Source organism: Scophthalmus maximus, chromosome 11, assembly GCF_022379125.1.
Source record: "Scophthalmus maximus strain ysfricsl-2021 chromosome 11, ASM2237912v1, whole genome shotgun sequence".
NCBI lineage: Eukaryota > Metazoa > Chordata > Actinopteri > Pleuronectiformes > Scophthalmidae > Scophthalmus > Scophthalmus maximus.
Window position 1 is genome coordinate 22,490,900 of NC_061525.1, and position 12,166 is coordinate 22,503,065.

General features: G+C 47.3%; 1 protein-coding gene across 1 annotated transcript in view; it reads left to right on the forward strand.

Moving 5' to 3' along the window:
- Positions 1–1,335: 1,335 nt before the first annotated feature.
- LOC118299765 (kin of IRRE-like protein 3) overlaps positions 1,336–12,166 on the forward strand; it is a 145,429-nt gene continuing 134,598 nt past the window's right edge. Inside the window, exon 1 of the mRNA XM_047335773.1 lies at positions 1,336–1,411. Within this exon, the coding sequence (XP_047191729.1) occupies positions 1,336–1,411 (76 nt within the window). The remainder of the gene's footprint in view (positions 1,412–12,166) is intronic.

Sequence of the window (12,166 nt, forward strand, 5' to 3'; positions counted from 1 at the left end):
CCAGCAGAAAACGACACCAATCTTTGACTGGGGCAAAACCAGCAAAGGTGGAAACTCCTCCTGTGTAGTATCATGTCGCCTCCATTCTAACATTACAAAAGGTCTAAAGTCACGTATGATCATCACTCGGGGGGCCCTATCGTATTTTAATCCTAACACAGGTAGTAAAATGACTTTCCGCAATTCTGCATTTGCATATGTTGATGTAGAAATGCTAACATGTCGTCCTAAATCCCTCGGACGGGGGCACAGCACTGCGTACTTACACATTCAGTCTCACCGTCAGTTGGTCAATAAAACAATAGAACACAAGGGTGTAATGGAAAGAATATGCCCACTGAGCCAGACACAGGAGCCACTGGGCCTCAGACTCTTTTAATGCCCCCCCCCCCCCCCCTTCCCTTTCTCCCCTCGCAGAGTGCTCTGAACCTGCTGCGAAATTGAATTTTCCACCTTCTGTGTGTGCGCGAAACCAGCCAAGCACTGCGTTGTCAGGGCACTCAATTAGCTCCCAAGGCGGAAGCCAAAATGTTTTTTTCCCCCCGACGGTAAATGTATTCTTCACAGGGCAAGAGCTCTCATTAGCATGACGCTTCCATTCCTGCAGAGCGCCGAGCCAGTGTGCCTTCCCGAGTTTGAGAACAACAACTGACAAAAAAAACACCCCAAAAAACCCACACACACCCTGTAGCTTTAATATCAGTGTCCCTTCGTGCCACATCGCATCATACTTTGGGGTTTGGGGGGGGGGGCCCGCGGCGAGGGAGAAAAGTCGAGCCCTTGCATAAAACGTCTCATTAGCATGTGTAAACGGTGTGTTGCACCTAGCGGATGCGTCCTGCGAGGGTCTGCCCCCCCCCCCCCCTCCCTTATGACTCATGCAGACAGGTATATAGTTCCTAAAGTTTCTCATTGGAAACGATATGATATTATGGATTTAATATGCATATGAGGCCCCCTGTAATAAATCTAGTGAACAAAAGAGAAATTATTTTTTTTGAATCTTTTGCTGAACGTTCTTATTCATATTCGCTTCGATTCGATTCGTATTATGAATCATGTTGTTTACCGGACGTGCTGACATTGAAAAAGTCGGCGGAGAAGCATTAGAGATAGTCTGCGCGGCAGCTACGAAGACGCCCAAGTGACATTGGAGTCACACAACTGTGCAAACTTTTTGTTTTAAGGCTGAAAGGAGGCAATAGAAAAAAGAAGGAAAGAAAAAAAAACATAAAGACAAAAGCATGTCGCAAGACAACTGGAGGCAATTGGTTACTTGGCAACAAACTCCTACTTGAAAAACCCACGCGTTCGCTATTGTTCGTCTAAAGCGGAATGGCGGCGATAATACAGGAGGTGGCGGCGCCGCAGGCCCCCGGTGCCGTGCAGTGGCCCCACACTCTGTGTGAAGGTGCCACCGACTCCAAATTTAGAGCTCCTGTGTTTGTCAATGACCCTGGGCCTCGTATATCAGCACACACACACACACACACACACACACCGGTGACAGCTCCCTTCACTCGGACGAGGCGCGGATATCAAATTGGATGTGGGAGGCTGATGCTTCGTGGTATGGCGGGAGTCTCACTTACACCTCATGCTGGTGTAAATTTTGCCAGCAGCCCTTTTCACATGAGGCCCCCCCCCCCCCCCCCCCCCCCCCCCCCGTCCTGTCGCAGGACCGGGCCGACGTCGAAAGTGGGAGTGTGGGTGTCGCGCCGACAGAGCGGCATGGCGACGTTTGGTTTTTTTGGAGTTTTAAAATGTCTTATCAGACCTTGCACTTGCATAATCATATGCATAACATATAATGATATTTCTTACGTACATCTATTAATGAACCTGCCAGTGGTATATAAAAATTGGAGGATGTTTCTTGGCTGATTGAATTAATAAATATTCCTCCCAATTGAAACAAAATACAAAACAGAAAAAAACTAGTTAAATTGATTTTAATTCAAAGTGCCGTAACCATTCAATCTGAAGCTGCAGTGATGAGAAGGGAGGAAGTGTGAACCATTGCCATTGTGTTCTTTTTCTATCCCCCAAGGCTGAAAAGTTAACTATGTAGACACAGGTGTGTGTGTGTGTGTGTGCGTCGGCGTGTCTTTCCAAGTGGCCGCTTGTGTGTCTTGCCGTAAAGCTTCCCGAGCGGACCTGCGCTAAGAGAAGGCTTTTAACGGAGCGCTTTTTCAGATTAGCGCGTGCCCTCTATATAAGGCGAGCGACGGCGCCGGGATTAACCTTGTTTTAAATGTGTCGTGCGAGAAAGATTGGTTGACCCCGCCGCGACCGCAGGGCTTTGGACTTGATCGTCGCACTTGATAGAAAACTGGCTGTTAATGGACTCCGGCGGTGCCAAGGAACAACCTGACATATGCTCATGTCTGAGATTAATATTGTTTGCCTTTCAATGCTCGCTACTTGCTATATAGCTTCAAATTAATTCTCCCCCCCCCCCCGTCTTTGGCAAGTCATTTTTGGCCCATGTCCCCTTGGCAGACCTTCTCTGAAGCAGCCTCTCCAGCCCCTCGTTCAGAATGACTGTGATCTAACTTTGTGATTTGCTTTGATCGCACCCGCCGTAACAGTATCTATCTCTACACGCTCGTGACAAGGCTTTTCTATTAGAGCTATTTCGAAAAAAAGTGATGTTCAGAGGTATAAACAAAAACCGCACAGACGCAGTCGACTCCGTCTCGCTTATCTAACAGACGCTTCTGCGCATCAGACTCTTTCATAACGTTGGCATTAACGATGACGGGGTTTTTTGGGACCAAAGATTGGTCCTCGCCGGGGTCAGGAGAGGAACAGAGGCGGTGAGGAGACGGGGGGGGTGGGGGGCAGTGGTACCTTTAATCCTCCCCCCATTAGCGGAGTCCGTCGCCCTGGATTGGGGCAGTTGGATTCGCCGCAGATGAGCTGCACTTCCTGAGAAAATGAAACGGGATGATGGAGATCAGTGACAATGCCGGCAGGATAATCGTGCCCAAATCACAGCCATCTGCTCTCAATATCCACCCCGATCTACACGCACCACCGTCAATCCTTTTTCCTTCCAAATCCCTAAATCCCGACAATCTGCGGCACTCAGCTTAGGACCCTCCGTTAATCCACCTATAGCGAGCCCACATTATTGGGCATCGGGAGGTACAAGGTCCCATGGACCCCTTCTTTCTCCCTAGTAACATCCCCCGTTTTTTTATACCCCACATCACCGCTCCGTCACGTTGATGGCCCCTGGTCATTTTTAATGCGGCCGTATCAGCACCGATTCATGAACCGCAGGAGGTCAGTTTCGGCCTTCAGCGTCTATCTAGTGGAAAACGACAATGAGATACTTTGACGGAAAGCTCGCTGTGGCTGGACGGTGCGATTCAAGCACGCACATCTCGCTACCAAGGAGACGGTGTAGGACTTTGTGTTGCCACTACATCATCTGCGCTTTTCAACAACGAACAATATTTCACCGAAGCGAACGTGTTGTCTGTGCACTGTTGGAAACAAAGGGGTCCTGGCCTTGTGGCTAAAAGGGCAATTTGAGGCACCCGAAACACCAATTGCTTCACCGTTGACTCTGATGGGATGATTTATCTTGATGAATGGAATGCACCTTGACTTTTTCCTGATGAATCCACTTGGCTGCAGACCCAGCATAGTACCGCCGCGGGAGCCAACCCATTATTGCCCTGGAATCCAGTGATTGCCGTGACTGCCAGAGGGGTCAGCAACCCTTTATTTTTATTTCATTCCTTTCTCTCTTCTTCAGAAAATGTTGGTGAGCAAAACAATGGAGTCAACCAGATTTTTTCTTAATGCCTCCGCTGCTATCTGTTCCAGCCTATAATTTTGCTCATGCAAAATTATAGGCTGACTGCAGCGTTCTGTAAGCGTTATCCCCCCCCCCCCCCCCCCCCGGGGCCGTGTGAAGGTCTTTGTGGGCATATACATGCCACGGCGAGGGGAATGATTTCCTCCACCGCCCTCAATATATCTTCCTCCAAGGGAACATTGAAGAACAGGGGGGAAATGAGCTCCTCTGACGCCGCTTGTGTTGCCCACGTTTTCAGAAGCGGAGAAGCGACCTTTGTCAATCACGCCATGAACACACTAGATCTGTGTTGTTGAAGGGTTGTTGGCCATTCTTTTCTTGTTCCTCTAGTTTTTGGAGATGGTTGTATTCCGGCGATTTGGGCCGTTTGGACTTGACTTCCAATTTGCGGATCATCATCTTGTAACGGCTTTGAAAAAATTAATCACACTTGTGTTCAATAGCATGTGCTTTCAGTGGCCTTGTGTTCCCCTTGAGAAAATAATAGAAAAATAAAAAGGTGATGGAGTTTACATAGATACATTGTGGCCGCTTTTAGTTCCGTCCTGATGTCACGGTCAAAAAGAGATGTAAACTTCTTCTCACCCCCCCCGAGTCTGCAACTTCTTCTCCATCCTTCGGGATCTATACTGTAATATTTCATTTGATAAACAGTTGTGTACTTCGATTCGCGGGCCTTGTTTGTTCAGCTCCGCCTGCCAACCTGCATGAGACGGGTGACTCCTCGTCCTTGCCGAAACAAAAGGCACTCGCCATCCCCATTGAGGGGGGAGCTTATATTCTCCACGTCTTCTTCATGAGGTGGTGGAAGCGCAAACGGTCCTGGCAAATACCTCTGGTTTCATTGAGCGTCGAACTTAAATGGGATTACACTGGAGAGTATACAGTCACGTTTGTTTATGTACGTGCCGTCTCCCTCGGTCCCTCGATGCATCCGCGGCTTTCTCTCCAGCGAGTGTCAAAGGAGAGGAGCTTCAAGGTCCTTTTGTCGTTTCAAGAGATTTATTACCATGCGACAGAACTCCTTACCCCCGTCTCATTGCTCGTATATTGAAAATTTAACAAAGGAGTCAATACATACCTATTCCGCCGCCCGCCTTTTAAAGTGATATTTTCATTTAAGATTTTAAATTCAATTGATGGCGGGTTAGAAGTCCGATTAGTCATCGAATTTCGTTTCACAAAATCTGAATAAGGACTATTATATCATAAGCCTCTCTATGGCTGGTGAAGGCGTTCTTATTAAGCACTGACAAGACACACACACACACACACACACACACTATACCTCGAAACAGTATTTGTCTCGTCGACTTGCAGTCTATTACTTCATCATGAATCTAAAATGCTGCCAGTCAACAGCGTCTCCCGTCCTCCCTTTTGGAATATAGCATTCGCAACTCTCTCTCTCTCGACAAACCCAAGTTACTTAGTGTCTTTTGTCAGTTTGTCCCGGCGCGTTAGCTCCACTCTTCATCATCTGCTGTACTTCTTCCCCCCCCCAGTTAGAAATCTGTCTCCAAGTTCACCGAAGATATACCATCTGCAACGTCTGCTGCTCCTCGTGTAATGCACCCCGACAACCCGGAGCGGATTACACCTCGAAATGCAGCGAGAGCTGGCATTGATTTTTTTGTATTATTTTTTCTAAAAGCTCTATAGCTCTTTAAAAGAATGACCACACATCTCTCCGATTTTGAACTCTGCACGATGGATAGAGACGTTGTGGAAAAAGCAGATATTTCCCCTGACAGTTCCATATTGAGAATTGCTCGAGTGAACTTCATTATTACGGATTTACCGTGGGCTTCAGTAATGTTTGCATGTGTACTGTATATATGCAAGTATATATATATATATACATACATATATATATGTATGTGTATATATATATATATATATATATATATATATATATATATATGTATATGTATATGTATATATGCAGCTGAAGTGTTCACAGTCTTTGCATCTGCATTAATTATCTGCAAAGACACAACAAGAGTTAACAGTCTGTGTTATTTTTTGTGTGTGTGTGTGTGTGTGTGTGTGTGTGTGTGTGTGGGGGGGGGTTGTGTGACCGGGATACGTTCATGGCTTTACTCGGTGGATGAGGAAGCAAGAAAAAAAAAAGAGCCTGGACTTAAGAGTCTTTACTGTGTCGACACCAAATCTTCCCTGCGAGTTAAAGAGTACTTAGTGTAAATTGCCATGGCAATAAGTGAAGCGGATATGTTGTGGGGGGGGGGGGGGGTTCCAATGTGGGGCGCCATGTGTGTATGACAAACGTGCTGCGCTCAGCTCGCCCGGCAGATGCAGGAGATCATATCTTCACGCGAGATTGAGCCTCTTTCCATTTAGCGCCAGCTGGATTAGACGGGTGCAGGCATGCAGCCCCCCCCCCCCCCCAAAGGTTCTGATGGCACACAGGGGGATGCTACATGGAAAAGCCGATTCTGCCCATCCAACAGTGTGATGGAGTTCCTCTACTAAGCACTCGCTTTGAACATTTTTAATACAGATTCTTTTGTCGACTTATGCAGGAAAACACGTACCTGTGTGCAATGTACGGTTGGAGTCTTCGTTGTCACGTCGACGTACACACTTCCTGAGTGGAGCGAGCCGACGGCATGTCTGTTGTTTATGATATGAAAATAAACGGACTTTTAAAACCCTTGCAAAGTCAGTAAGTAAAGTACATTTGTGCTGCGAGTAGTTAAAAAGAAAAAGTACTTATCTTTTTTTAGATGAGGTTCACCATGTTGGCCGTTCTTTATCTACCTGATGCGCATTCATCTTAGACGGGCAAAACGAACAAAGGTGTCCAATTAAACTGTTTGCTTACAAAAGTTAATCGCACAAATTTTATATTGAAACATAAATACATGTTTATTCCCACTTAAAAAATAAAAAAAAGACCAAACAAAGAGAAAAAATAATAACGACGAGCCTTATTTATAGTCGATGAGCACACTGTGGATCAGCGTGTTTATTGACCATAAATAGGACTCATTATCAGCCCCTGTTATGACTGCGGCTCAGGCGAAAGCTGCCCTTTATCACATTTTCATCCGAGTGAAAACTCGTCGTGTCCAAGTGTTTTCTAATCTGCGCTCTGCGACGCAGGAGTGGCACCGAACGCACCCGTTTGAATAAATCGACTTCCTGTTTACCCGGAGCCGCGCCGCGTTGCAGAGGCGAGCGCGTTTTGAAGTAGTGGCGGCATCACCCGACGACCCATTCTTCAGCGCAGATTATCCACAAGCCGCCCGCGGGGCCATCCATTCCAGCGACTTCCATCATTACCAGGCAGAGAGTATGGATCCGCGGAGCAAAATGGAATCGCCGGGCAAAACTAATGGCACTTGACAGATACTGGCGTGAGATAGCGTGCTTATCTTTGTGTTGTGTGGAAGAAGGGAGGCATTATCCCCAGAGCGCACAGTGTGTGTGTGTGTGTGTGTGTGTGTGTGTGTGTGTGTGTGTGTGGTGGAATATAGGGGGTGTGTGGTGGCTGTGGTTCGGTGGGGGGAGGGTATAACATAATGGAACAACTCATCTAACCAGTAGATTGTAATGGCTGCTTAAATGTTCGTCGCCATCCTTTTCCCGAGATGTTCTCACAGGGGGCCATGAAATATACCACACAGCAAAAAAAGAGAGTTTCACCTCAGAAAAGGCAGTAAATCGACCCTGCGCCACCTCGTCACCTCAGGCCTTATTAACTCTTTATATGCATATATAGGATGATTGACTCATTTCCCCGTCTGAAGATCTCGATTGACGAGCTGTAGAACGGACGGCAGGGTCGTGTGTGAGCCTTCCTCCCGATCGCCAATTGGAAATTAGTTACGATTCAATATTAATAATTATAAATAGGGATAATATCACACGAGTTCAGCGACCGGATGAGGCCCCTGACGGGGAATGTCTCCGTGTCGGAGGGGGCGACGCCGAACATATGCACAGACAGAGCATCGGGATCATAACGTGAAAATGAAAATGAAAACTCCAACAACTGTCAGAAATAGCAGTAGAAAAACGACTGTAATATATATATTAGGGGTGAGGCGGTATCGCAGTTTGTTGCACATGAGATGTATTAAATGACTGGATCGCGAACACCGCTGCTACAAATTCTCCTGTAAAAAATGCTGTAAAGGGGCCGGCGTACGACTTGCGTTGAAGTTTGAATTTGTCCCAATAGAAACAATTAATCGACGTAATTCAGATGAAATAATGTCTTAATACAGACAAAGGGGTTTCAGGGACGACTAGAATCATCACGCTGGTGTGATTGTACGCAACAAAAGTGTTAAGTTGTGCATTTATGAACCGCTTTAGAGGGGACTTTTTTAAAAATATATATCGCAATATATATGTCGTGTATCGCGATATAACAAAGATATATTGCGATATCATTAATAGGCCATATCGCCCAGCCCTAACATATAAACAGGCTTTATTCTCTATGTCACCTCATGTGGTAGCCACTTTGTCATGAATGATGGACTGGGAGACTCTCTCTCTCTCTCTCTCTCTCTCTCTCTCTCTCTCTCTCTCTCTCTCTCTCTCTTTTTCTCTCTCCACCAATCTGAGACGTGAGCGAGCGGCGCCACGCCGCAGATTGCATTACCTCCCCACTGGCTGTTTACAAAGCCTAAGTGATAAGAGAAATGACTTGGTAAATAACTAAGACGTCCCCCTGTAAGCTCTCTTCCTCCGTGTGTGTGTGTGTGTGTGTGTGTGTGTGTGTGTTTGATACACTCATCTACTAAACTGCTCTCAATTAACTGGGTGATTGTTTTCCCCCTCAGATTGGCCCTGGTGATTAGAAATCGTGCACGCGTGTGTGTGTGGGTGTGTGTGTGTGTGTGTGTGTGTGTGTGTGTTCTTCTTTTCTTAAAAACTGTTTGAAGGTCGCCGCGATCAAGGCCGTGCAAGACGACGTGTAGCGTTTCGGGCGTCTCTCTCGCCTCCACCGAACGCTGTTATTAAAACTGGGTGGGGGGGGGGGGTACCGGGGGGGTCTGCTTGTTTTTGATTCAATGAACTGTTGACTGATGCGTACTGATCCGACTTGGATATTTTGCTGATTATACACTGGGAATAAAGAAAAAGAAGCTCCTGAATCTCACACTGTCCATCTGTGTGGAAAATGATCTTCAGGGCTCCTCTTACGTGTCCGATGCATAATGCAATTTTCCACCAACTATTACGACTAGATGCATTTTAACGGCTCCCCTAATTTTTCGAGCTTATACCAAGACTTTTTTTGTTTTAGATTCAGCCTGACTGACAGCGTTGCTCTTATTTCTCCGGCAGTTGGCGGCTGTTTTGCTTTCATTGCAATGTTGTTGTTGTTGTTTTTTTACATATCATAACTCCCACAGACATATGGTTCGAGATGTGTGTGTGTGTGTGTGTGTGTGTGTGTGTGTGTGTGTGTATCACTGAATAGCACAGACCAGGAATCCCATCCATCATGCTCCACTTTTCGCCGCCACCTCCGGCGTCTTTCTGCGTTTAACAAGCAGAGCGGCAGCACGGACCCAAAATCAAAGCTCACCCACTCCCCATTGTGCCCTGTAGAAACCGTTAATGAATATAATTCAGATTAAAGAACGTTTTAATACAGAAATGGGTTGCACGGACGACTGGAATCGTCATGCTGGTGTGATTGTCTGCATCAAAAGGGTTGAATTGTTTATTGCTTAAGAGGACATTGAAAAATGTGGCGATATATATCGCGTATTGCGATATAACAGAAATATATCCCGATGTTATTCATGGGCCACATCGCTCCAGCCCCAGAACAGAGGAATCCGCCATGCGGACTCTCACATGCGTCGTCCACGTGTTTCTACGGCGTGAACACTGTGTGTGTGTGTGTGTGTGTGTGTGTGTGCATCTCTGACACTGCAGCCTGTATGTCTGAAGTCCTCACACGTCCATTGGGAACAGATCATCTTCGCACCTTGGTCGTAATCCTACACGCAACATGTGGACCGGAAGGGGGGGGCGGGGGCTACAATCTTGTCATAAGTCCGTGGGGTTTTTCTGCAGACAGACACAGAGAGATAGAGAGATCCACCCGGGGGGGGGGAAGCCGGACGCACATGGTGTCCCCCGTCTACCTCATCCGACGTGTAGCCGCAACCTTAGAGGAGCCGTCTCTGAACCCTAATCTGAAGAAAATCTGTTCCGTCGATGATGATAATCAGGTCTTATTCCTCTCTAATAAGGCAAAGCGGATAAGTGCTGCTGCCGCGCCGATGATAACTGTCTGTCCACGAGCCACCGGGGGAGAGAGGGGGCGCTGGGGGCGGGTGGACAGACAGCTATAGTTATGATTAGTTCCCTTTTATTCACATAGCGTACAATGGACGGCTTCGTCTTTCTCGCAATTTAGGTGATATTCTGGTCCGAAGCCGTGTGCTGCAGAAAGCCATTTCCAGAGCGGAAAAAGGTCACGTTGCATGCGATATCACGGACGAGGGCGATTTGCATGTAAAAATCTTGCAAAGTTTGCCGCAGGTACGCCAACGTTCCACACCTACGTGCTGCGGAAGAAAGAATCAAAAGGTTTCAAGACTCCAGGCGTTTCTTTTCCGTCTCGAGACGTCGCTCGCAGGGTTTATGAAAAATTCAACCCACAATTTTCTTTGGTCCCTTTTTCTTCCTCGTAAAGGTGAACAGCGGGTGGGTGTGGGGGGGTTTGAAGAGGACTCTTAGCTAATCAATATTGCCTACAAGAGGGTTATTCACAAGGTGAAAAGCTCTGCAGAGTTTCTTGCGTCTACGCTCCGTCTGCGCTTGTGTCTTCATATCCTGTGTCATCTTTGTACCCTCAGTTTGATTCGGGTGCCGGAGCACAAATGACCACTTGATCACTCTTCTCCCTGATGCAATAATCTCCCCCGAGAGGGTGGGGTGTGGGGGGGTCTCTGCCTGTCATTTAGCGAGACATCGGCACATACTTATCCGGCGTTCTACTTTTGAGGTTTGATCGACGGGGGGCGACAGCCTTGACATTCTCGAAAGGCGTCGCGGAGCCTGTTATTATGCATACATTAACATTCTGATAAACACATGGTTCGGCCATTGAAGAAATAATTACACGCCATCCCCCCCCCCCCGCCCCTCTCTTGCTGTTCGGGATGGAGTTGCGCTCTGTTGCGCACGCACATGAATCTGCATGTTTCATCCCGTGAACACGATCTCCGTTCCTCCCGCTTCCCTCCTCGTCCATTCATGAGGTTCAACGGCATCAGCTGAAGACACGTCCTTTCAGAACCCACGCAAAAAGAACTTTTCATATTTTATTTTTGTCGCATTGGTTAGACGCACCTCCCAGCGAGACTTTCGATTTTTAGCTGCACCAAAAACTCCCCGGTGTCTGACGGCCTTTGTATTCTTGAACAGCACGCAGGTATCGTCGGTGACCTCCGAGGGTTCCTGTGCCGCAACAGTTTACGAATTCTGTCCTCGTGATAGGTTGAGCCGATTGCGGGGGTCGCGGAAGGATTGGTGAGCAACTTGCCGCACAATGTCTCCACGTCTCAAAGAACAAAGATCCAGCATTGTTGTTAAGAACTTCCTCCGCGGACGGAGTGGTTCGCGTTCCCAAGTAGAACGCGCCGTTGGAATACGACGATGTTTTTTTAATACACGGTGACACTTTTGGCAAACTATCACTCCTTCAAAAGCGGCGTCCGCGTCGAAGTTGGCAGTTGACTCGCAGCGTTACCTCCTTGCACCCCGGCACAAACGACCCCGCCGGGCTAATTACAAGCTTGGCAAGCAACATATTGACGAACTTCCCGGAAGGCTCTCAGTCACCATGTGAATCGAATAGCTGTTCGCGGCGCGTTGACACACAGTATCAATCAAGCAGCCCCCCTCTCCCCCCCCCCCGTCTCCCCCAACACCTCGAATCTGATTGATGAGTCGTGGCAGTGAATGATCATCACGGGGTGTCACAGGTTTTCTGGCGTTAACTCCTAAATAACGAGTAACTCGCGTCACATAAACAAGCGCAGCGCTGCGGTGGAGTTTTTTGAATTTTTTTTTTACAGTGCATTAGTCTTAAGACTCATATTATGTGTCATGGTTATAACACTGGCGCCCCAACCCCCCCCCCCTCCACCTTCTCATACCTCGATCTGCAGCCCTGACACTTTGTAAAATATACAAGTGTCAGCAAATGCAGTGTATGCAGCTCCCGGAGCCCTCCTCAAATACCTTCATAAACCCATGAAGCAAACAATAAAAAAAAAAAAAAAAAAAAAAAAAGGGCCAAGAGTTGCAAGTCTGGCAGAAGGTGTCAGATTA